Source organism: Pleurodeles waltl, chromosome 5 (genome assembly GCF_031143425.1).
Source record: "Pleurodeles waltl isolate 20211129_DDA chromosome 5, aPleWal1.hap1.20221129, whole genome shotgun sequence".
Classification (NCBI taxonomy): domain Eukaryota; kingdom Metazoa; phylum Chordata; class Amphibia; order Caudata; family Salamandridae; genus Pleurodeles; species Pleurodeles waltl.
In genome coordinates, this window is record NC_090444.1 from 707,843,816 (window position 1) to 707,870,687 (window position 26,872).

The 26,872-nt window shown below is 43.8% G+C and overlaps 1 protein-coding gene across 4 annotated transcripts in view; it reads right to left on the minus strand.

Annotated features, from left to right (window-relative positions):
- Positions 1 to 440: 440 nt before the first annotated feature.
- Positions 441 to 26,872, minus strand: part of ARID1B (AT-rich interaction domain 1B) — a 764,650-nt gene continuing 738,218 nt past the window's right edge. For all 4 annotated transcript variants that reach the window (XM_069234667.1, XM_069234666.1, XM_069234669.1 and 1 more), the window contains one exon: positions 441 to 3,503. In XM_069234667.1, the coding sequence (XP_069090768.1) occupies positions 1,770 to 3,503 (1,734 nt within the window). In that variant the 3' untranslated portion in view covers positions 441 to 1,769. The remainder of the gene's footprint in view (positions 3,504 to 26,872) is intronic.

Below are 26,872 nucleotides of genomic sequence, written 5' to 3' on the forward strand. Positions count from 1 at the left end.
AGTAAACTTTCTTAAAAAACACAAAACATTGTAACTTTGGACAAAGAATCAGGTCTCCCTAAAACAGTTATTTTGGATGCCAGTATTCTGTGAGTTGTTGTAATCTTGTAAAGCATCTAACTGACCTCATAACTCCATTCCTTCATTAGGCTGAAGCATGGTGAATTTGGAATTAAAGCAGGAAGAATGGGAGACAAAGTGAGAGAAAATGCCAAGGAGAGTTAAAGGGAATACACAGACAAAGATACAAAAATAACACATATACCTCAACCCATCAAAGACCGTTGCATTATCAATAGCATCCCAAAAAAAATCACCATGATATTTAACCAAATCTATTGTAACAAATGTGCTCAAAGGCTCATTGCTAGCCACTTAGCTCGCTGTGAACTAAACAACAAATAAGACCATTATTCAAGAACACTCATCACAGTGCTTAACAAGATTTAATGTACATTTATTCTTAACATGTGGAACATATAGTATAAAGGTTTTATACTGAATAAATGATATTCATTAAGCCAGAGGAAAAGGAGGAATTTACATCAATTTTTTGCTTTTTACTACATTATTTTCAAATACAAATATGCTGATTCCCGTCAATGAAAAAATCTTTGACGTTGTGTTTCTTCATTCTTGTGTTTTGTAAATGTTATCTGTATACTGTAACCGTTATGTCATCAATCTGCAAGTAACCATTTCCACACCTTGATTATGAAGCAATTTGTGATCAGATACGCTCTGGAAGAGAGAATGACTTTATACAACCAGAAACGTCCACATCACTCTCATTTGGAGATATGGCTCAAATTATGAGAATAATAAAATAAAATACCAGGCTTAATTATACTGACACCTTATACTTACCACGTTATGAGAAACAAATTTGAATGCTGCATGAAAAAAGGGATGGCAACAAAAAACGGCCGCTTCAATGTACAATTGCTATACACATCACAACCCCATGGCAGTAGAAAAACATACTTTTAAAATGATTAAAGAAATTGTGGATAACTGTCATCTTGTGGAAGGTCAAACATCAGAGTGGATACAACAGTACTGATGAGGAAGCGATTTTTGTCCATTGTCAGTTTTTATTTTTTATTGTCACTCTGCAATGTTTTTGTTGATTTTTTTTACTTTTCTTTTTTGTATGTTTATTTTGCTCCTAGCCTACTCCATTGTCCTGTGGAGAAACCAATATCATATTCGACTACTGACACACCTCCTTGATCCCCTACACCTACATTACTAGAAGTTCTATTGCACAGATTTTTAGGTGATAGGATACAGGTTCTACTCTTTTTGGAAAAGAAAATCCAGAAACAACCAAAATACAGTAACTGGCATGGTATGCACCGTAAATCTTCAAAGTGTCAACATTTTTCTGAGAGAATTTTTGCTGTAACATTTCAATTTTGAAGTCACTAGTTCGCTTCCCAAAAATGCTATACAAACATGGAAAATAACATTGAAAATTAAAATCTATGGAAAAAACGTGACCTTTGAATGTACTAGACAGCAACTTTGGTTAAAAAAAAATTTAAAAAAATGTACTTATACACATAGACAGCAAATATTAAATTTTATACGTGTTTAAATTAATAATTTCTTTAATTCCCAATTGGTAAATAGCAAATGGGGCAGAGGAGCAAAGATACTTTTTTAATAATTCCTTCTTTTTCCTAAAATGGATCAAAAGGAATTGAAACAGCCAGTTATATGTGACCACTAGTCTCCACTCACACATGCTTGGCTTCCCACTTATGTCATAACTGTCCAATTTGAAAAAGTACATCACAGATCACAGAGGCAACTAGAGAGTTCAGGACAGTTGATATTGAGATATCCAGTAAGCGGCCTTCATGCAAAAGGAACTCAGAACGATTTTCTTCAACTCTAGCCATGGCGAGCAAGGCCTTGGCAGCCCTGCACATCATGTCTACACTAGGAGGCTCCAGAGGTGGAGGTTGCATGTGTATGAGGTTATGCTGGCTTTGTTGGTACTGGGCAATGGTGACCCCGTCCTCCAGGAAACTAATCAAGTTGCCAATGCTTCCTTTCTGCACAGCTACTGCCCTTGCCACTAATGTGTCCCCTTGAGCAAGGTTTGATAAGAATGCCACAGACATTTCTCTGCATACGGTGTTCTTACGGTCCCCAATGTACCTAACTAAAGTAGCATAGAGTTTTTCTTGCCGGCTGAATGGAGGAGTAGCCAAGATAAGGTCCACATTGCTATCTTGGATACTGAGTTTGCACAGAGTTTCCAGCACCAGTCTTTGAGGTGACAGAACTGAGTTGGGCCCCACAGTTGGAAACGGATCCTGTGCCTCAGAAGACGGGCATACCATAAAATGTAGCAAGCCATCCAAAATTGGCAAACAGATGCTTTCTGTATAAGCAGACAAGTCTAGCTGCCCAGAAATGTTGGCTAATGTGACCAAAGAATTCTCCCTCAAGACTTCGAGGCAGTCCCACCACCACTCATCCTTGCTGCAGGAAACCCCCTTGTCCTCCTCTTCATCCTTCTCATATGTTTGTGGTGCTCGTTTTCTCTCAGGATGCTCATGATGAAGAAGGATAAGCTTCCCCAGTATCAGCACCAAACCAGGATGCTTGGACATCTCAGCATCATTGCCAGGCACAAAGGACAAACTACGGACAATATTTGACACACAAATGCAGCGCTTAGATAACGAGTCCTGCCAATGAGCAATTTTGCACAGAGGAGTCTCATCTCGACTTCTAGGTTCATCCTCCAGTAGTTTAAAATTTCTGTGACTTTGGGCTTGATGAATTCCAAAGAGAAATTTGGTATTGTCTGCCTGTGAACAGGGGCTGTGAGAGTCTTCAGGCAGTGCCCCGGGTCGAGCTGAGAGGACATCATCAATAGTTGCAATTATTCTTTTTTCCGTCTGCTCATCTGATTCCCTCACCCTTTCGTCATCTACATCTTTCCTCTTTTTGCTTGGGGAGTTCAAGGTAGGAGCTGCCCTCTTGTGGAATGGTATATCCATTTTGCTCTCAAAATGAGTTTGGATGTGTTCAGTTGTGTCACCCCCACCCAATTGCCAATGGAGGAGTCCGCTATCAAACTCCTGTACACGTCCAAGTCTGTCAGAATGGTCAATGACATACAGGCTATTCTTTTTAACAATCTTTATGGGAAACTTGTCATATTTACTGGCTTGTCTTGGCTTTTCAACTGTATCACAAATACTGGATGTTGTTATACTTTTCTCATCTTCACCATCCTGTTCAGTCATTTCTTCTTCCTTATTCTCCCCTGCCTCGTCCTCTTCATCCTCATCCTCCTCGTATTCTCCATAATCAATTTCTTCATACTCCTCTGCCAAGGAAAGACTGTCTTTCAACTTCTCCCTGTTATGGCCAAGTGCTTTTTGACTTGGGTCTCCTACTTCATACTCCTTCAAAATTCCAAAAATGTCCATAAGGCATTTTCTAAAATATTCCACCAGAAGTTCAAGAAATCCAGATAACTGAGGGAATAGAAAAAAGCAAAATTAGAATGGTAAATAACATTTGAACTATGTATTACAATTACTTCAAGAAAAAAAACACTTATGTAGAGCTATACAGTTGGAAAACACTGGAGTCCTATCAATACCCAAATGTAGTCCTATAGGTAAGGAAGCACATCCCACATGCCTGCCATAACTGTATGTGAATTAATGCTGGAAGAGTATGAATAAATGTGCAACTCCCAAACCTGAGAGCGAAGTGGTGGTATTTTTCAATCAGGCTCAAGCAGCACATGATTACTCACCACCACTGACACTTTGCTCTTTGTAAAGTGTACTTTTAAGGGAAATCCAAGAAGGGGAACGTTTTTGAATTGAGGACCCACTATTACAAAATTTCCAGATGCATAATCGTTTATCAAAGACTGTTAGCCTGCAGCAACAATACAGCATGACAAGTTGACTGTTCAAGATTGCACCGCACACAGATATCATGCTAGCTAGGTATGTATTAATGATTTGCAGGGTGGTTCTAATCATAAAGAGTCTATGCATACTCTATGGTTCCGGTTATCCAAAACAGATTGGATACCTCAAAGTAAACACTAGCCATATTGAGGAAACAACACACATTCCTATGATCGGACATCACAAAGTATGCAATAAACATGCCCACCAGGAAAAGACCGAAACTGCTAGAAACACAATCCACATAATTTTGCCATGTATCTGCAAAATGGCAATTTTCGAATTCTTAACATTAAACATGGTAAATGTGCATTTACCAATTTACTGAAAATGTCTTTCTTTGGTGGGGTAAGAAGGATCCCTTACCTTTGTTTGAGGACATAAAAGGGAGCAGGGGAATGGTGCTATCAGAAACACTGCATTATTAGCAAGCCATTTTTAAGAACTAGCAGAGCAAATGACAAACTAAACTCTTGACCTCAGTATTTAATTTAAGAAAAATTGCCTTTCGTTATGCAAGTCTATCAATCTAAACATCAGAAAACAACAGAAATTGAAATCTTGGATCAATAAAGGAGGAAGAATTATACTAATTCAGAATTATAGCATATTATAATTCAGAATTATAGTAACTCAGAATCCATCAAAGAAGAAGGAATAATAATAGGGTAGATATTTAGGTTTGTTTTAGCAATACAGTAGAGGGAATGGATCATTTTTACGATGGTGAAAAGAAAACCACCATATCTATGCATTGTCAATGACAGTATATAGTGCATTAAACAAGCTTAAACATTCAAATTTTAAAATACAAAAAATAACCCTGTGTGCACTTGCTCTAGTCTGAGGTTATTTAATTTTTTAGAAGAAGTGATTTTGGTGATGGAAGCTGATACCAGTCTGTAATCCACTAACAGAGGATCAGCTGCACTGATGTTTTTTCCACTCCAACAAGTGTTATCTAAGGTCATAAAACTAGAAAATGCATAGTTGTTTCTAATCTTAGCACTGCTTTGTGTTGGGGAGCATGAGAGGGGAGGCAGACATATTATATTTCCAATAAGCAAGGTAAGCAAAGCTTCAATGGTGCAGTGACACCGAACATTTAAAACCGATTTTACAGGCAGGAAGTCTGTGTTTTTAAGTCGAGTGCGCAAAGCTCTCTAGCCTGTTGTAATCTCTCTATGAGCTTTTAACCATGCCCATCACTATAACTCGTTCGTGGGCTTGCCTTTGAAAAATCCTTTGTTATTATTGGTTAATGCTTCAGGCTTGTCTCTCCTTGGGCCAGTTCTGTTACTGCCTTGGCCATCGACCCTGTTACATGGATAATTGTCCTTTTCCAGATACGTTTGACTGCAAGCAAACTTCTTTTTCCTTTTGTGTCTCTCCTTTGCACTCAAGCTCGTGGTGGCAGTGATGCTTTGAATCGGCTTGTTTAAAATATGTTAGTAAATATTGTTTGCACACTGATTCTTAGATACATTTGCAGTCAAAATTATAGGATTGGGAGAAAGCGTAGGGGAGATTTTTTTTTTTCATTTTACAAAGTCTTTTCTGGAATATTGTAACATGATACGCCGTGCATTGTTACTACCGTCCACTCTTTCCTCCTCAGCTCTTATTACAACAATTTGTTTTCTCGGACTAGTTAACTCCTTCATTTGGCAGTCCTTTTGATGCAGCCCTGGCTTTTCAGTAACAAATTTACCTATGTTTTCGACGAAATGCAACACCCACTACCAACTTTGTCAGCTCCAATGTTGAGCAGTAACAAAGCTTTCCTCATACGCAGCAGACTTGTCAACTACGCATTAAGCTTTGGTCACAGCGGAAGTTATTGTAAAACAGCGGACTCATTCACACTCAAGGCGCCAAGGCCAGCTGTTGCTCATGCCTCATTTGTGAAAACAACAAAAGCATTGGTAATGCCAACAGGGGTGGGTTTAACATGCGGCCTCTGTGCTCACTGGCACACCACTCACAAGGCATACCTCTCACCCTGCACACTAGCCTTTCACTAAGGCACACCCCTAACAGTACACACTGAAACCACGTACTCGGGAACAATGATAACCCTGCATTTACAAAGGCACACTGCTAAAACTCCACTTACACTCACCCCGCACTCACACAGGCACACTATTCATCTCAATTCGCACTCCTACAGGCACACTCCTAATCCTGTACTCCCTCAGGTATGTCACTCGCTTTGTACTCACACAACTCACATTACGCTCAAACATGCACAGCTTATTGTTCACTTGCGCAATCACCCCTCACCCTCTACTCTTAACGTAAGGCACTGCTTACCCTGCACTCACACAGATGTACCGCTTACCCTGCATACCCATTAGCTCAGCTCACCATTCACTCAGACAGGCACAGCTCATGCTGCACTGACACAGGCACCACACTCATTTTATTCACACATGAAGACAGGCACAGCTAATTCTGCACTCTCAAAGGGATAACACCCGGCATCCAGGCAGGCACATCTCTATTGACACTCACCAGGCTCACAGACAAAGCTTGCTGCACTCACACAGGCACAGCTCTGTATGCACTCACGGAGTGCTCCAGACGGGACAGGTATTACAGTGGGGAAACAGTACACAAGGGAGAGAGCACGAAAAAACATGTACTTCCATGGAGTGCTGAAAGAAAAATAAACAAGCATTGTCAAGGACAACAGGGCGTGCCTTTGTGGCCTATTGACTTTGGCAGTAGTTTTTACCCGCAAAGCACAGCATCCACAATGCTGTGCAGAATGGCTATTTTTTTGTAATTTTTTCCCCCCAAAAAATATTTTGACACCCACAAAATGATACTGGTGCTTTTTTTAAGATCAAGCACCCAAGCGCTTTGGACTGTTGCAAGTATTCTGGGCTTTTTACCACGCCCACCGCACGCCCATCATTTTCACTCGTTCATGGGCTTGCCTTTCAAAAATTCTTTGTTATCATTGGTAATGAAAATGTCACTTACCCAGTGTACATCTGTTCGTGGCATCAGTCGCAGTAGATTCGCATGTTCTGCAATAGCTCGCCATCTGGTGTTGGGCCGGAGTGTTACAAGTTGTTTTTCTTCGAAGAAGTCTTTCGAGTCACGGGACCGAGTGACTCCTCCTTTTGTCTCCATTGCGCATGGGCGTCGACTCCATCTTCGATTGTTTTTCCCCGCAGAGGGTGAGGTAGGAGTTGAATTGTAGTAATAGTGCCCATGCAATGGAGTGACTAAGTATGCACCTATTTAAGGTTGAGATGATACATATATAAATAATTGAAGGTAACTTCCAAACTGCTACAGGCTCCCGGGGAGGCGGGTGGGCACATGCGAATCTACTGCGACTGATGCCACGAACAGATGTACACTGGGTAAGTGACATTTTCAGTTCGATGGCATCTGTCGCTGTAGATACGCATGTTCTGCAATAGACTAGTAAGCAGTTATTTCCCCAAAAGCGGTGGATCAGCCTGTAGGAGTGGAAGTAGTCTGAAATAATGTCCTTAATACAGCTTGACCTACTGTGGCTTGTTGTGCGGATAACACGTCTACACAGTAGTGCTTGGTGAATGTGTGAGGCGTAGACCATGTGGCTGCCTTACATATTTCTTGCATTGGGATGTTTCCTAGAAAGGCCATGGTAGCACCTTTCTTTCTGGTTGAGTGTGCCCTTGGTGTAATGGGCAGCTGTCGTTTAGCTTTAAGGTAGCAGATTTGGATGCATTTAACTATCCATCTGGCTATACCTTGTTTTGAAATTGGGTTTCCTGCATGAGGTTTTTGAAATGCAATAAAGAGTTGTTTAGTCTTTCTGATGTTCTTTGTTCTGTCAATGTAATACATTAATGCTCTTTTGACATCTAATGTATGTAGTGCCCTTTCAGCTACGGTATCTGGCTGTGGAAAGAACACTGGAAGTTCCACTGTTTGATTTAGATGGAACGGTGAAATAACCTTTGGCAAAAATTTAGGATTGGTCCTTAGGACGACTTTATTTTTGTGTAGTTGTATAAAAGGTTCCTGTATAGTAAACGCCTGAATCTCGCTTACTCTTCTCAGGGAAGTAATGGCGATGAGAAATGCCACCTTCCAGGTTAGGAACTGTATGTCGCAGGAGTGCATGGGTTCAAAAGGTGGACCCATAAGTCTAGTTAGGACAACATTTAGGTTCCATGAAGGAACAGGTAGTGTTCTTGGTGGTATAATTCTCCTAAGGCCCTCTATGAATGCTTTAATGACTGGTATTTTATATAGGGAAGTTGAATAGGTAGTCTGCAGGTATGCAGATATTGCTGCAAGGTGAATCTTAATGGAAGAGAAAGCTAGGTTAGATTTTTGTAAGTGAAGCAAGTAACCCACTACATGTTCTGGAGTTGTGTGTAATGGTTGTATTTGATTAATATGGCAGTAGCAAACAAACCTCTTCCATTTACTTGCATAGCAGTGCCTGGTGGATGGCCTTCTTGCTTGTTTTATGACTTCCATACATTCTTGGGTAAGTTGTAAGTGCCCGAATTCTAGGATTTCAGGAGCCAGATTGCTAGATTCAGCGATGCTGGATCTGGGTGTCTGATCTTTTGGTTGTGCTGTGTCAACAGATCTGGCCTGTTGGGCAATTTGATGCAGGGTACCACTGATAGGTCTAGCAGCGTTGTGTACCAGGGTTGCCTTGCCCAAGTTGGTGCTATCAATATGAGTTTGAGTTTGCTTTGACTGAGTTTGTTTACCAGGTAAGGAAGGAGAGGGAGAGGAGGAAAAGCGTAAGCAAATATCCCTGACCAGTTCATCCATAGGGCATTGCCTTGGGATTGTTTGTGTGGGTATCTGGATGCGAAGTTTTGGCATTTTGCGTTCTCCCTTGTCGCAAACAAGTCTATCTGAGGTGTTCCCCAGAGTTTGAAATAAGTGTTCAGTATTTGGGGGTGAATTTCCCATTCGTGGACCTGTTGGTGATCTCAAGAGAGATTGTCTGCGAGTTGATTTTGTATCCCTGGTATAAACTGTGCAATTAGGCGAATTTGGTTGTGAATTGCCCAATGCCAAATTTTTTGTGCTAGCAGGCTTAACTGCGTGGAGTGCGTCCCTCCCTGCTTGTTTAGATAATACATTGTTGTCATGTTGTCTGTTTTGACGAGAATGTATTTGTGAACTATTATTGGTTGGAAAGCTTTTAGTGCTTGAAAAACTGCTAGAAGTTCTAGGTGATTGATATGCAGTTTTGTTTGATGTACGTTCCATTGTCCTTGTATGCTGTGTTGATTGAGGTGTGCTCCCCACCCTGTCATGGAAGCATCTGTTGTTATTACGTATTGTGGCACTGGGTCTTGGAAAGGCCGCCCCTTGTTTAAATTTATGTTGTTCCACCACAGAAGCGAGAGGTAAGTTTGGCGGTCTATTAACACCAGATCTAGAAGGTGACCCTGTGCTTGAGACCACTGTGATGCTAGGCATTGTTGTAAGGGCCTCATGTGCAGTCTTGCGTTTGGGACAATGGCTATGCATGATGACATCATGCCTAGGAGTTGTAATACCATCTTTGCCTGTATCTTTTGTGTTGGATACATGCGTTGTATGATGGTGTTGAAATTTTGAATTCTTTGTGGACTTGGAGTGGCTACTCCTTTTGATGTGTCTATTATGGCTCCCAGGTATTGTTGTACCTTGCGTGGCAGAATTTTGGATTTTGTGAAATTGACGGTGAACCCTAGTTTGAAGAGGGTTTGTATGATATGATTTGTGTGATTTGAGCACTCTATTAACGAATGGGCTTTGATTAGCCAGTCGTCTAGATATGGGAACACATGTATTTGCTGCCTTCTTATGTGTGCTGCGACCACTGCTAGACATTTGGTAAAGACTCTTGGTGCGGTTGTTAATCCGAAAGGCAGTACCTTGAATTGGTAATGTATTCCTTTGAATACAAACCTTAGGTATTTCCTGTGCGATGGGTGTATTGGTATATGGAAATAAGCATCCTTGAGGTCTAAAGTTGCCATGTAGTCGTGCAGTTTTAGCAATGGCAATACTTCTTGTAGTGTGACCATGTGGAAGTGGTCTGATTTGATGAAAGTGTTCACTACTCTGAGGTCTAGGATTGGTCTCAGCGTTTTGTCCTTCTTTGGTATCAGAAAGTACAGTGAGTAAACTCCTGTGTTTATTTGTGTGTTTGGCACTAGTTCGATTGCATTCTTTTGCAATAGTGCCTGCACTTCTATCTCCAGGAGATTGGAATGGTGAGTTGTTAAATTTTGTGCTTTTGGTGGTATGTTTGGAGGGAATTGTAGAAATTCTATGCAATAACCATGTTGGATAATTGCTAGAACCTAAGTGTCTGTAGTGATTTCCTCCCATGCTTTGTAATGATGACCTATTCTTCCCCCCACTGGTGTTGTGTGGAGGGGGTGAGTGACATGTGAGTCATTGTTTAGTAGTAGGGGTTTTGGGGCTTTGAAATCTCCCTCTATTTCTAGGGAATTGCCCTCCTCTATATTGTCCCCGAAAACCTCCTCTATACTGTCCCTGGTAAGTGGACGGTGTTGCTTGTGAGGTGCTGGCTTGTGTGCTTTGACCCCGAAACCCCCCTCGAAAGGGCGTTTTACGGAATGTGCTGTAATTCCCTCTGCTCTGCGGGGAGTAGAGTGCGCCCATGGCTTTGGCAGTGTCTGTATCTTTTTTGAGTTTCTCAATCGCTGTGTCCACTTCTGGACCGAACAGTTCTTTTTCATTAAAAGGCATATTGAGAACTGCTTGTTGAATCTCTGGTTTAAATCCAGACGTTCGGAGCCATGCATGCCTTCTGATAGTTACAGATGTATTAATTGTCCGTGCAGCTGTATCTGCAGCGTCCATGGAGGAACGTATCTGGTTGTTGGAGATGGTCTGTCCCTCCTCAACCACTTGTTTTGCCCTATTTTGGAAGTCTTTGGGCAGATGTTCAATGAGATGTTGCATCTCGTCCCAGTGGGCTCTGTCATAGCGCGCAAGTAGTGCCTGGGAGTTCGCGATGCGCCACTGGTTTGCAGCTTGTGCTGCGACTCTCTTACCAGCTGCATCGAACTTGCGGCTTTCTTTATCTGGGGGTGGTGCATCTCCAGATGTGTGAGAGTTGGCCCTTTTCCTAGCTGCTCCTACAACAACAGAGTCTGGTGGCAGCTGTGTTGTGATGAAAACCGGGTCCGTAGGAGGCGGCTTATACTTTTTTTCCACCCTTGGTGTGATTGCCCTACTTTTGACCGGGTCCTTAAATATGTCTTTTGCGTGCCGGAGCATACCAGGGAGCATAGGCAGGCTTTGGTAGGAGCTGTGGGTGGAGGAGAGTGTGTTGAACAAGAAATCATCCTCGACCTGTTCTGAGTGGAGGCTTACGTTGTGAAATTGTGCTGCTCTAGCCACCACCTGAGAGTACGCGGTGCTGTCTTCTGGTGGAGATGGTTTTGTAGGGTATGCCTCTGGGCTGTTATCTGACACTGGGGCGTCGTATAGGTCCCATGCGTCCTGGTCTTGGTCACCCTGGCTCATGGTGGTGTGAGCTGGGGAGTGTGATGGCGTTTGTGCTGGTGAAACGTTAATCACGGGCGGAGGAGAGGGTGGTGGTGTAACTCTTTTCACCACTTTTGGTTGTGGTGCTTGTTCCGTCTGGAACTCCAACCTTCTCTTTCTCCTAATGGGGGGAAGGGTGCTTATTTTTCCTGTCCCCTGCTGAATGAAGATACGCTTTTGCGTATGGTCCACATCAGTTGCTTGTAGCTCTTCCTCAAACCTATGCTTTTGCATTTGGGAGGTTAGCGAGTGCTCTTCTGTATAAGAGCCCGAAGCTGGGTCGCTTGCAGTTTGTTTCGGCATCGAAACTTTGTCTGCGTGTTTTTTCGGCTCCGAGGTGACTTTTTTCCTTTTCGGGGCCGAAACCTCTCGGCGTCGATCTGTTTCGGTGCCGCTGTCTCGGCGTCGAGCCGTGTCCACACCGGCATCTCGGTGTCGAGGCTTGTCTCCAGCACTTTCTCGGTCCCGAGAAGGCTGCGTGCCGGTGTCTCGACCGGAGTCGGACGATCTCGGCACTGTTTGGGCCTTTTTCGGTGCCGACGGTCGGTCACCGAATTTATGGGTCGAGCCATGGCCTGGTGGCAGTGGCGTCCCCTGGGCCTTGTAAATGTTTCTTTGTGTGGTTTTCGACGTCTTACTCACGTTTTGTGTATCGTCGAATCCTTCGGAGTCTGAGTCTTGGATCGAGAAGGTACCTTCCTCTTCCTCGAACTCCCGTTGGGCTGTCGGTGCGGACGCCATTTGAAGTCTTCTGGCTCGACGGTCTCGGAGTGTTTTTCGGGACCGGAACGCACGACAGGCCTCGCAGGTGTCTTCGCTGTGCTCAGGTGACAGGCACAGGTTGCAGACCAAGTGTTGGTCTGTGTAGGGGTATTTATTGTGGCATTTGGGGCAGAAACGGAACGGGGTCCGTTCCATCGGCGTTCCTCAGCACGCGGTCGGGCCGACCAGGCCCCGACGGAGGATCGAAAAACTACCCCGAAGGGCACCGGAGCTCTTCGATCTTCGATGCGGTGTTGAATCTAAGTACGCCGATCCCGAACGCAACAATACCGACGAAAATCTTCCGAAATTAACTATTTTTTCCGTTCCGAAACTCGGAGCGACAGGAACACGTCCGAACCCGATGGCGGAAAAAAAACAATCGAAGATGGAGTCGACGCCCATGCGCAATGGAGACAAAAGGAGGAGTCACTCGGTCCCGTGACTCGAAAGACTTCTTCGAAGAAAAACAACTTGTAACACTCCGGCCCAACACCAGATGGCGAGCTATTGCAGAACATGCGTATCTACAGCGACAGATGCCATCGAACATGCTTTACATTTGTCTCTCATTGGGGCCGTTTTGTTACCGTCTTGGACGCCGACCCTCTTACATGGATAGCTGCACAACTGCCAATACGTTTGAAAGCGAGCAAACTTCTTTTTCTTTTTGTGTTTCTCCTTCAAGCTCATGGCGGCCGTGTCGCTTTGAATCGGCTCGCTTATGTCAACTGTTTTACTTTTCATTGTCAATTTATGTGGCAAGAAATGTCCGGTTAGGAATTTACAAAACCAATAGTTCTAACTCGAGCAAACCCGAGACTCAGTGCATTACAAATGCTTGTTGCTCCTAGGTATTTAGTGGAAGAGACTGAGATCTATGCAGCACGTGAGAGCGCTGCCCCTGCCCATCTGTGTATCCAAAATGGTCTATTTACTCATTCATGCACCATGCAATTACAAATACCAGGTAGCAAACTAGTTTCAACTTGAAAACGTTTAACTCTCACTCATGAGCTACTACATTTTCTACTATAACGTGAATGTTTATATTTTCCCCAAAAAGGAACACTGAAAAAAAGATGGAATTGTGGAGTGAAATAAACGCCATTTTTTATTTTATTTGAAGACGGCCCTGTGAAAAGTAGCAAAGAAACTTTCAGCAACAGTTGGTGTCAAAGTTCCTCTCCGGCTCAAAGCCTAATAGACACATTTTAATAAAAGGGGTCATGAACACATCCCTAAGCCTCTTTCGCAAACCTCTGTTCAAAAATGGTGTATTGGAGCTCCAAACAATTGCAGGATGCAGAACTAGCCTTTGTCGATGCTAGCGCCCTGAGGTGAAACAAAATTTGCCACCGACTTGTCATTTGTTAATTGACAGTGCGTTAGGAAAATGGGATGGATAGGGAAAAAGAGCAAGGAGAAAATACACTTCAGAACACTTTTTACAATGCTTTTCTTTACAGCCTGGTTGGAGGCTGCTCCTGCATCCCCAGAAGGTCGGCCCTCTGGACGTGGGTCCCTGTTCGCCCATGTTATAGGCCAGCTCCGGCGGGATGCTATCAAAACGTGCTGGGTAACCAGAAAAAATGATATAATATTCCAAGGGCATTGTGTTTACATGAGATTAAACTTCCCCACAATTTTAAAGCAAACATCGACTTTAGCAAGCACCGAAAACCTGAACAGAAAGAGGAGGCAGCTCTTAAGGGAGAGATCATGACAATGTGTGACTTTCATCCAAGTAAGAAAGCAACACCCGGAAATGATTATTCAACGGAGTTGCAACTGAACTGGTTTGTGAGAAAAGTTTATTAAAGTAAGGAACAGATAGGTTAACAAAGGAGGCATGGTGATAATGATCCCCTCTTTGTCAGTCATGATGATGTACATCGATATAAGCTAGGAAAACCAAAGGCAGAAGAGAGAGAGAATTTTTTTTCTAAACAATCTCTTGGGGCTGCAGCTACAGACAAACATTTGCAATGCAATAGGTGTTGCAAATTTCAAACAAGTTAACTGTCATCTTTGACAACAGCATCCACGAGAAAAAAACAAAAGAAACCATGAGAAGAAACTGAGAAAAGATGACTTGGCAAAATAAAATAAAGTTAGATTTAAAAAACAAAACAATGCAATTTTGTGCCTGCTGGGCACATTTTTGCCAGTCACAAGCCTTCTGTTTGCAGGGCACTAGAAGTTAAAAAGAACAAATAGTTCCTCAATCACATCAGGAGAAGCGGACGTGCACTAATTAAGTTGAATCAATTAGTGCTTGCTACCTGCTCCTCACAGAGAGACGGAGGTGATGCCAGGCGTGCCTTGACAAATTACAAAGCTGTAAAGAAGTGTGCTATGTAAACCAGCAAATGGTGAGCAACAGGCGGGTTCCAAACCCTTTACTGAACACAACAGTGTCTTGCATACAAGATGCATGCGGAAGCACATGTACTTGCAGGGTCGACCCTAAAAAATGGCAACCTACCTGCTAATGGGATCTACTAGGTGTATGAGACATGAAGCCTTTTTGGCAATCATCTGTTTGTATGGTAAGTTTAGATACAAAATTGTGAGGGTCTGAGATAGTGTACTCTCTTGACTAACAACTCTCACCTATTAGACCATTCCACTGTAGGAACTTACCATAAAACTCAATGCAGGAAGGTTTCAGCCATATTCATAATGCTAAATTGAAGTGAGCACAAAAGACAAAATGTACTCCTATCAGAGGCTGGAGCTACACGGTACACTGTGTAAACTGGAGACAGTCAGCATTGGCTAAGTCAGAAGAAGGATGTGTTAGACACCCAGGACTGGTATTTTAATGTAGGGGCGCTTAGGGCACACTCTAGTGACATCTCCAAATTTAAAAAAATATTATGTTGAAAAATGGCTTTGTCTCTTGCATTAGCCTGTGAATAGAGATACCAATAGTCCTGCCATGTCGTTTTAGGTGAGAGACGGCCCAATAAGATGTGGTCAAAGAAGGCTCACTCTGGTTCTACTGCTTTCTGAACAGCTCTTTGCCATAGCCATGACTACCAAGTGCAATTGACTCGCACTAGGTGTAAACCAACAGAGTGCTATTTTACAATAATACAACCATAGTTTACCAGAACACCTCACAATCTTTGGCAACTGAAACATTTCTATTGTAAGACCTGTCAGCTCTTGGTGTAGTTTCCCTTATTATTTTGCTTCTAACCTCCTGTTTTTGATCCTGTGCCTGAACTTAGTTTTTGCTGGCTTTAGGACTTTGGGCACTTTACCAGTGCTGAAGTGCAAGTGCTCCCTGTCTAAATTGTATTGGTGACTGGTGCATCCATGATTGACATATCATAGTAAGTCCCTAGTAAAGTGTACTATTTCTGCCCAGGGCCTGTAACTGAAATGCTACTAGTAGGCCTGCAGCACTGATTGTGCCACCCAAATGAGCAGCCCTGTAAGCATGTCTCAGACCTGCCCTTGCAGTGTCTGTGTCTGCAGTTTTAAAACTGCCATTTCGACCTGTCAAGTGCGCTCACTTGCCAGGCCCAAACCTTCCCTTTTACTACATGTAAGTCACTCTAGACAGTCACACAAAGGGAGCTGAGGTGTGCCCTCCATATCCTGATGGTCCATCACCAGGATGATTGGTCTTCCTGAATTAGAGTGGCGGGAGGAGCTGATACTCGCACCTAAATAGTGCTGTGCCTGTCCTCAGACAAAGCAGTCTCCAGCACCCTGAAGTGTGTCTGGGGACAGGGCAGGGAAAGGCAGTGTCTTGTGCACCACAAAGGCTTTTCTTTAAAGTTTGCCTACTTCAAAGACAGAAATGTGTACAAGAACTGGATCTCTGACACCACATAATTAGAATCCTTCTGGACTGAGGAACTTCTGCCAGGAAGAAGAGCAGGATGTGGTAGGAGGGACTGCCACTCTGCTTGTTGCTTTGTTGTGTTGGCCTGCTGCTTGCTGCTTCTGTCCTGGGAGTGAAGGGACTGGACCTTGGCTTTTTACATCCTGCTTCCAAAGGTTCTCCAAGGGCTTGGACTAAGCCTCCTGTTAAGAAGTCTCAGGAACATCAAAGACTTCACCTGCCAGCGCCTGGGCTCTTTTGCTGACAGTCCTGACTTGCCAAGTTCTCCCAAATCCAGCTCCTGGGCCTTTGGGAAAGAGTTCCAGTGCAACAAGGAGGAAACTAGTGCATCTTCTCTCCGAACAAACTTTGAAACTGATCAACAAAGCAGGCGGAAACTTGGACAGACAAGCCGACTCCAATCACCGGCTTCAAGGAATATCACCTCGAGGCAAAAAAGTCTGCAAAGGTTGGCAGAGCCTTTTGTGGCTTGTCCATCTACATTGGATCCTACCTTCAGTGGCAGCAAGAACAAATTGACTTAGGCATTACATGGGCTCAATGCATCAAGCTCACAGATTCATCACCCGTAAGGGCAGATAGTGATTACAGCCTGTTAATATGTAATGTATATATCCATCTAACCAAGAAGAGTAAAGTGGAAAAGTTAGATGCCCAGACAGCGCTACTTAACTCATTACAGCATACCTACCCTCAAACCTCTCTGTGCTCTCAGGAGACTTCAATATGCATTTATTTAAAAAAGATCCTCTGACAAGCACACTCTCTCCAATGAGCCTCATGTGTAAAATTCCACCAGCCCTCATGCCTACTATTAGAGTTGACCATCACGAGAAAGCATGTGCCCAGGCAAACTTAGGTCTTTATACGCTTAATGGGTGCATCCCACAAGACTGTCCAGCAGCCTTCACAAGGATCTCTTCTAAGTCCAGTTCTATCTTAGATTACACACTAGTGGACATTCAGCTGTTCCCAAGGGTGAAGCTTATAATTGCATAAGGGCTAGAGTGGAACTTCCCGGAGCATGTGGAGCGTTCACTCTGCCGTCCCAGAGCCTTCCCATGCAAGCGACCTGTCTACAACATCGTGCTCTTACAATTTGTGGTGCCTTGTTTGGTAAGGAGAAGGTGTGGCTGCCATCATGTCCTTTCTTTTAGCTTTCATCTCCCAACAGCCTCCCATTCGCGGGTTGTCACCGCTTCTGTTATGGGAAACTCTGATCTTTGCTCTTATAGGGCACTTTTCAGTAAATATAGTTCCTTGTTCTCATAAAGAAAGAAAAGGATCTGTCTGTTTTTAAAGCATCTCTTGTGGCAAAAAAGAGAGTTAAATAGAGAGATCAGGAAGCTAAAGAAAACAGAGTTGTTAAACAGTCAAGCAGCCAAAATGAAAACTGCATCTCTAAGATTCTCCTTTAGGAACACTGGCTGGTCTGTAAAAGTCACACCTTGGCAGTGAATGCTTAAAGTTTCTCCAATCATCCAGATAAAAAAATAGTAAGACTTTTTGGGCCCACATAAACATATTGGCAAATGGCTGGTTCATCCACCACACAGCGGGCATCTATAAAGCAGACTGGATAAAACATGTCACTGCTATGTATTTTGCGCCTCTAGCTTTCAACATATCAGCAGTTGACACAAATGCCAAAGGAGCCACTGCAGCAGCCTCCCCTTCGACATCACAGAAGGTGCTGGCTGTTTTTTAGTACAGCAGACACTTTGGAAACTGAGATCAGATGGGGCTCCTGGAACAAACGGCATCCCGAACGCCTTGTTTAAAATATGATCAGACATTTTCGGCCAGTCACTTTACACCTTTGTTTAACTCAGTATTCCTTACTTACTCCATACTGTCATTTTGGAGAGGAAGTGTCCTGCATACCATTTTTAAATCTGGCTCTAGGTCAGATCCTGCGAAGTATAGATTCATTGCTCTCATCAATGTGGAGGCCACAATCATTGCCTCCAACCTATTGAGAGACTTGGAAGCTTGGGAATCAGCTTAAAACCTCATTCCAAAAACTCAGCCAGTGTTTTGGGCAGGATCAAACACCTTTATTATTCTCCTAGCAGTTACTTTACTTACCAAAAAGGCCATCAACAAAAAAGCCAACCTTTATGCCTGCTTTGTGGACCTGAAAGCAGCATTTGACAGGGTCCCAAGACAATTACTGTGGACAAAGATGGACAGGCAAGGAGTTTCACCCAAGTGATTGGATGTTGTCGTGAATCTGCATTCTAATACTTCGGTGCAGGCTAAAATTGGCAAAGGCCAAAGGCTGACTAAAAAGATTGCAACGTCTATCAGCCTCAACCAAGGCTGTGTCCTTGCGCCATTTTTATTTAACATCTATATGGCAGATCTAGTCGCTTTTTTGCGCAATGTTGCGTGCCATCTACCTAAGTTAGGCAGGGAACCAGTTAAAAGTACATATGATCTGCATATTGTAAGCAGTTAAGTCAGACTACGATCGGCCTACAGTGCTTAATAACGAAGTTGGCCGTGTACACTGAATCTTTGGGCCTGGAACTGAATTATAAGAAAACGAAGGTCATCCGTTTTTCTTCAAGCCTGTGTACCCTTAATCATAAATTTAGGTGGAAGTGGCTGGAAATAAGCTGGAGTGGGTGCAATCCTATAAATATTTGGGAGTGACTCTAGATGCAAAACTTTCCTACGTGGCCCATATACTCCAAAGGAGAGCAATGGCCCAGAAACTTCGGTTCACATTCGGTCTACTCCAGTAGCTTAGAAGAACCTCCCAGGATTATTTGCTTCAGGTCATCAGGGCCAAATTCCTTCCATCCCTTACTTACAGATCAGAGTTACTGAAAGGGAAAGATGCATCCTCTCTAAATCAGCTCCAATCATCTTTGTTTAAATGTATTTTTGTCTTCCCTCTTTTACTTCACAAGCCCAGGCTAGACTGGTCTTTCTGACCAAACCCCCATCAGGTTGGGAGCCACACTGAAATTCTGCATGCAGCTTAGATCAGCACTTCCAGATTCATTGGCCACCCAGTGTTGTCAGAGATGGAGTCCATGCACAAACATAAAAACTCATGGCCACAGGTTATTCAAGGAGCACTAGCCATCCTAAAGTTGACTAGCGCTTGAGGCTCTCAAATTGAGTTCACTACATTCCAAAAATTACCAATAAGGCCTCTAAACTGCACTTCTGGGTATGAGACAAGGGACTTCTGGCCAGAAAGAGGCACCACTGGACTGTTCTCAGTCTTACACATCCTGGAGCCCGCAACTGTATCTTGTTTCCCACATAGCTGCACCTGTTCAACACTCTCTTCTCGTATTTCATATGGGTGCCTTCCCCTCGAAGGACCAAGCCCCGAACTGGACTCACACCTGGCCAGACCCTAATTGCCATCTATGCGGTCTACTGGAGGAAAGTATACTTCACTTCCTGTGTATTTGTCCGAAGGTTTCCTGCATGCGACAGCAGCTGATACGTACCGCCTTAGGGTCGCTCCAGATCAACATATGTCAGAGCGCAGTTGTGGCCCTTTTTAACAGGCATAACATTCAACTCACCTGCAGGGCTACAAAATGTTTTCAAGATAGTGAAAAAGCTTCTTTTCTTATGTTATCTGAGCCTGCAGGGCTATTGTTTAAAGCACAGGTCTCCGAACAGACCAACTGCACCCTGCACCTAAGCGAACGCAGGCCACTGGAGGGCATTATAGGTCCAATGTCATCTTACTGCCACCTTCCATTTTTAACTTAACATATGTTTTATTTTCTTTTTTTTTTTTTATTCTAAGTAACCAGGGCCACATCATAATGCACTTTAGCACCTTAACGCATTGGATTAGCAGATGATGCAATTAATTGTGCTTTCCAATTATGCACGTCAAAGTACTTCTTTGTCCGCACTGCCTTTTAAATTGACTTATCATGTGTTTACCTGCCGGATCCCTTGACCCAGCCTCGTCATAAGGAACTGACACCTCGCCAGCAATGCCACCTCAACTCCTCGGCACCTGTAAGGAACCGACACCTCACCTCCCCTGCCTAGCAATAAGGAACCGAAGCTTCACCTCCCCAGCGGCAGTACCACCTCCAGTGTCACCTCACCCCCCTGACTCCTTGCAATGTCTTTGTTTCCGAAGTGTTTTCCAAGGTACTGTAATAGGGATTTACATGACTCTGAGCTGGCCGTGCTCCTTGGCAGCTGGCTCCAGACTGTTGAAAGTGACTCAGCCAAGCTTTAAATCTTTAAAAATGTGTTTCTTTACGTGTACATGTTGGAGTTTTGTCACTTAGGTCTTGTTTCATTCAGATAAATATTGTCTATTTTTCTAAACTAGTGTGGAGTACTTTTGTGAAGTCCTCACTGTGTTACTGTGTGTGTACAAATACTTTACGCATTGCCTCTGAGATAAGTATAATTGCTTGAGCCAAGCTATCATGGGGGTGAGAGCAGGGGTTATCTTAGCTGTGTGACTCCCTGACTCGAGTGAGGGTCCCTACTTGGACAGGGTGCAAACCACTGCCAACTAGAGACCCCATTTCTAACATCTATGGTGAGAATGTCCCTGCTCTGTGATTTTCAGTAATGAGGAAGCATCAATTTCAGATGGATAGTGTAGACATATGTAAAAAATTGTCCTAGCACGGAAAATAATGAAAATGTCACTTACCCAGTGTACATCTGTTCGTGGCATCAGTCGCTGTAGATTTGCATGTTTTGCATAGCTCGCCATCTGGTGTTGGGCCGGAGTGCTACAAGTTGTTTTTCTTCGAAGAAGTCTTTCGAGTCACGGGACTGAGTGACTCCTCCTTTTGTCTCCATTGCGCATGGGCGTCGACTCCATCTTCGATTGTTTTTCCCCGCAGAGGGTGAGGTAGGAGTTGAATTGTAGTAATAGTGCCCATGCAATGGAGTGACTAAGTATGTACCTATTTAAGGTTGAGATGATACATATACAAATAGTTGAAGGTAACTTCCAAACTGCTACAGGCTCCCGGGGAGGCGGGTGGGCACATGCGAATCTACAGCGACTGATGCCACGAACAGATGTACACTGGGTAAGTGACATTTTCAGTTCGATGGCATCTGTCGCTGTAGATACGCATGTTTTGCATAGACTAGTAAGCAGTTATCTCCCCAAAAGCGGTGGCTCAGCCTGTAGGAGTGGAAGTAGTTTGAAATAATGTTCTTAATACGGATTGACCTACTGTGGCTTGTTGTGCGGATAACACGTCTACACAGTAGTGCTTGGTGAATGTGTGAGGCGTAGACCATGTGGCTGCCTTACATATTTCTTGCATTGGGATGTTTCCTAGAAAGGCCATGGTAGCACCTTTCTTTCTGGTTGAGTGTGCCCTTGGTGTAATGGGCAGCTGTCGTTTAGCTTTAAGGTAGCAGATTTGGATGCATTTAACTATCCATCTGGCTATACCTTGTTTTGATATTGGGTTTCCTGCATGAGGTTTTTGAAATGCAATAATGAAAATGTCACTTACCCAGTGTACATCTGTTCGTGGCATCAGTCGCTGAGATTCACATGGTATGCATGAGCTCGCCATCTGGTGTTGGGTCGGAGTGTTACAAGTTGTTTTTCTTCGAAGAAGTGTTTTCGAGTCACGGGGCCGAGTGACTCCACCTTCTGTGCTCATTGCGCATGGGCGTCGACTCCATCTTCGATTGTTTTCCCCGCAGAGGGTGAGGTAGGAGTTGTACTATAGTAATAGTGCCCGCGCAATGAAAAATGTAAGTATGTACCTATTAAAGGATTAAGTAATATATATACAAATGTACAAAATTGAAGGTAACTTCTGAACTGCTACAGGCTTCCGGGGAGGTGGGTGGGTCCATGTGAATCTCAGCGACTGATGCCACGAACAGATGTACACTGGGTAAGTGACATTTTCAGTTCGATGGCATCTGTCGCTGTAGATACACATGGTATGCATAGACTAGTAAGCAGTTAGTTCCCCATAAGCGGTGGTTTAGCCTGTAGGAGTAGAAGTTGTCTGAAATAGAGTTCTTAATACAGCTTGACCTACTGTAGCTTGTTGTGCGGATAGCACATCTATACAGTAGTGTTTGGTGAATGTGTGAGGCGTAGACCAAGTGGCTGCCTTACATATTTCTTGCATTGGGATGTTTCCTAAAAAGGCCATTGAAGCACCTTTTTTCCTTGTTGAATGTGCCCTGGGAGTAATGGGCAGTTGTCTTTTTGCTTTAAGGTAGCAGATTTGGATGCATTTAACTATCCATCTGGCTATACCTTGTTTTGATATTGGGTTACCTGCATGAGGTTTTTGGAATGCAATAAATAGCTGTTTAGTTTTTCTGATGTTCTTCGTTCTGTCAATGTAGTACATTAATGCTCTTTTGACATCTAATGTATGTAGTGCTCTTTCAGCCACAGAATCTGGCTGTGGGAAGAATACTGGTAGTTCTACCGTTTGATTTAGATGGAATGGAGAAATAACTTTTGGTAAAAATTTTGGATTAGGTCGTAGGACGACCTTATTTTTATGTATTTGTATAAAAGGCTCTTGTGTTGTGAACGCTTGAATTTCACTTACTCTTCTTAGAGATGTAATGGCGATGAGAAAGGCAACTTTCCAGGTGAGGAATTGTATTCCGCAAGAGTGCATGGGTTCGAAAGGTGGGCCCATGAGTCTTGTTAGAACCACGTTTAGGTTCCATGAAGGAACAGGTGGTGTTCTTGGTGGTATAATTCTTTTAAGCCCTTCTATGAATGCTTTGATAACTGGTATCCTATACAAGGAAGTTGAATATGTAGTTTGCAGGTATGCAGATATTGCTGCAAGATGTATTTTAATAGAAGAGAAGGCTAGCTTTGCTTTTTGTAAATGGAGCAAGTAATTTACTATATGTTTTGGAGTTGCCTCTAGTGGTTGTATCTGATTATGATGGCAGTACCAAACAAATCTTTTCCACTTACTTGCGTAGCAGTGTCTAGTGGATGGCCTTCTGGCCTGCTTTATGACTTCCATACACTCTTGGCTAAGTTGTAAGTGTCCGAATTCTAGGATTTCAGGAGCCAGATTGCTAGATTCAGCGATGCTGGGTCCGGGTGTCTGATCTGTTGGTTGTGTTGCGTTAACAGATCTGGTTTGTTGGGCAGTTTGATGTGTGGTACTACAGACAGATCTAGCAGTGTTGTGTACCAGGGTTGTCTTGCCCACGTTGGTGCTATTAAAATGAGTTTGAGTTTGTTTTGACTCAATTTGTTTACTAGGTAAGGAAGGAGAGGGAGAGGAGGAAAAGCGTAAGCAAATATTCCTGACCAGTTCATCCATAGGGCATTGCCTTGGGATTGCTTGTGTGGGTATCTGGACGCGAAGTTTTGGCATTTTGCGTTCTCTTTTGTTGCAAATAAGTCTATTTGTGGTGTTCCCCAGAGTGTGAAGTAGGTGTTCAGAATTTGTGGGTGGATTTCCCATTCGTGGACTTGCTGGTGATCTCGAGAGAGATTGTCTGCCAGCTGATTCTGGATCCCCGGAATAAACTGTGCTATTAGACCAATTTGATGGTGGATTGCCCACTTCCATATTTGTTGAGCTAACAAGCTTAACTGCGTTGAATGTGTTCCTCCTTGTTTGTTTAGATAATACATCGTTGTCATGTTGTCTGTTTTGACAAGGATGTATTTGTGGGTTATGATTGGTTGGAAAGCTTTTAGTGCTTGAAAAACTGCTAATAATTCTAGATGATTTATATGCAGTTTTGTTTGATGTATGTTCCATTGTCCTCTTATGTTGTGTTGATTGAGATGTGCTCCCCACCCTGTCATGGAAGCATCTGTTGTTATTACGTACTGTGGCACTGGGTCTTGGAAAGGCCGCCCTATGTTTAAATTTATACTGTTCCACCATAGAAGCGATAGGTAAGTTTGGCGGTCTAGCAACACCAGATCTAGAAGGTGACCCTGTGCTTGAGACCACTGTGAGGCTAGGCACTGTTGTAAGGGCCTCATGTGCAGTCTTGCGTTTGGGACAATGGCTATGCATGAGGACATCATGCCTAGGAGCTGTAGTATTGTTCTTGCTTGTATTGTTTGGTTTGGAGACATGTGTTGAATGACCCTGTTGAAATTGTGGATCCTTTGTGGAGTTGGCGTTGCTACTCCTTTTGTCGTGTCTATTATGGCTCCTAGATATTGCTGTACTTTGCTTGGCAGAATGTTTGATTTTGCAAAGTTGACGGTGAACCCTAGATTGTAGAGGGTTTGTATGACTTGATTTGTGTGGTTTGAGCATTGTGTGAGCGAACTGGTTTTGATTAGCCAGTCGTCTAGATACGGGAACACATGTATTTGCTGCCTTCTGATGTGTGCAGCGACTACTGCTAGGCATTTTGTGAATACTCTTGGAGCGGTTGTTAAACCAAAAGGCAATACTTTGAATTGGTAATGTATTCCTTTGAATACAAACCTTAGATATTTCCTGTGTGATTGATGTATTGGTATATGGAAATATGCGTCCTTGAGGTCTAGGGTTGTCATGTAGTCGTGTTTTCTGAGCAATGGTAACACTTCTTGTAGTGTGACCATGTGAAAGTGGTCTGATTTGATGAATGTGTTTACTACCCTGAGGTCTAGAATTGGTCTCAGTGTTTCGTCCTTTTTTGGTATCAAGAAGTACAGTGAATAAACTCCTGTGTTTATTTGTGTGCTTGGTACTAATTCTATTGCATTTTTTTGCAGTAGTGCTTGAACTTCTATCTCTAGAAGCTGTGAATGGTATTTTGATAAATTTTGTGATTTTGGTGGTATGTCTGGAGGGAATTGCATGAATTCTATGCAATAACCATGTTGGATAATTGCTAGGACCCATGTGTCTGTAGTTATTTTGTCCCATGCTTCGTAATATTGATGTATCCTCCCCCCCACTGGTGTTGTGTGGGAGGGGTGAGTGACGTGTGAGTCACTGCTTGTTGGTAGTGGTTTTGGGGCTTTGAAATCTTCCTCTATTCCTAGGAAATTGCCCCCCTCTATACTGGCCCCGAAAACCTCCCCTGTACTGTCCCTGGTAGGTGGGCGGTGCGGACTGTGAGGTGCTAGCTTGTGTGGCCTGACCCCGAAACCCTCCTCTAAAAGGTGTTTTGCGGAATGTGTTATAAGATCCTCTGCTCTGCGGGGAGTAGAGTGCGCCCATGGCCTTGGCAGTGTCAGTGTCCTTCTTGAGCTTTTCTATGGCTGTGTCGACCTCCGGACCGAACAGAAGTTTCTCGTTTACTGGCATGTTAAGCACTGCCTGCTGAATTTCTGGCTTGAATCCAGACGTTCTGAGCCATGCGTGCCTACGGATGGTAACCGACGTATTAATGGTTCTTGCGGCCGTGTCTGCTGCATCCATGGAGGAGCGTATTTGATTGTTGGAAATGTTTTGACCCTCCTCAACAACCTGTTTTGCTCTTTTTTGCAGATCTTTTGGGAGATGTTCAATGAGATGCTGCATCTCATCCCAGTGGGCTCTGTCGTATCGCGCTAGCAGCGCTTGTGAATTTGCGATGCGCCACTGGTTTGCTGCTTGGACAGCAACCCTCTTCCCGGCTGCATCGAACTTCCTACTTTCTTTATCTGGGGGAGGTGCATCCCCAGAAGTGTGTGAGTTTGCCCGTTTTCTGGCAGCCCCTACCACCACAGAGTCTGGTGGCAGCTGAGAGGTGATGAATACGGGGTCCGTAGGAGGCGCCTTATACTTTTTGTCCACCCTAGGCGTCACTGCCCTACTTTTAACTGGCTCCTTGAAAATGTCCTTTGCATGGCGTAGCATGCCTGGGAGCATCGGCAGGCTTTGGTAGGAGCTGTGGGTTGAGGAGAGGGTGTTAAATAAAAAATCATCCTCTACTTGTTCCGAGTGTAGTTCCACATTATGGAATAGTGCTGCTCTAGCCACCACTTGTGAGTAGGCTGTGCTGTCTTCCGGTGGTGATGGCCTAGTTGGGTATGTGTATGGGCTGTTATCAGACACTGGTGCGTCGTACAAGTCCCACGCATCCTGATCTTGGTCATCGTGGCTCATGGCGGTGTGAGCTGGCGAATGTGACGGGGTGTAAGTTGGCGAAGCCGGAGTTACAGGTGGAGGCGAGGGAGGAGGTGTTACCTTTTGTGCTGTTTGTTGCTGAGGAGTAAACTGAAGCGTTCTCTTTCGTTTGACAGGTGGAAGGGTACTGATCTTCCCAGTCCCCTGCTGAATAAAGATACGCTTTTGCGTGTGATCCACGTCAGTGGATTGCAGTTCTTGTTCAAATCTATGTTTCTTCATATGAGAAGACATAGAATGCTCTTCAGTGTAGGAGCCAGAAACAGGGTCTGATGTCGCTTTTTTCGGCTCCGAAAACCCTGTCGATTGTTTTTTCGGCTCCGAGGTAACCTTCCTCTTTTTCTGTGCCGAAAATTCTGGGCCTCTATGGTCTTCGGCGCCACTGTCTCGGCGTCGATCCGTGTCGACACCGAACTCTCGGTGTCGATGCTTCTGTTTAGCACTCTCTCGGTCTCGAGGAGGCTGCGTGCCGGTGTCTCGACCGGAGTCGGACGATCTCGACACTGAATGGGCCTTTTTCGGTGCCGATTGTTGGTCACCGAGAATTTGGGTGGAGCCATGGCCGGTTGGCAGTGGCGTCCCCTGGGCCTTCTTTCCTTTTTTAAGGTTTGATCTCGACGTCTTACTCACAGTTCTTGTAGAGTGTAGCTCGTCGGAGTCTGAATCCTGGATGGAAAAGGATTCCTCCTGTTCCTCTTCTGTCT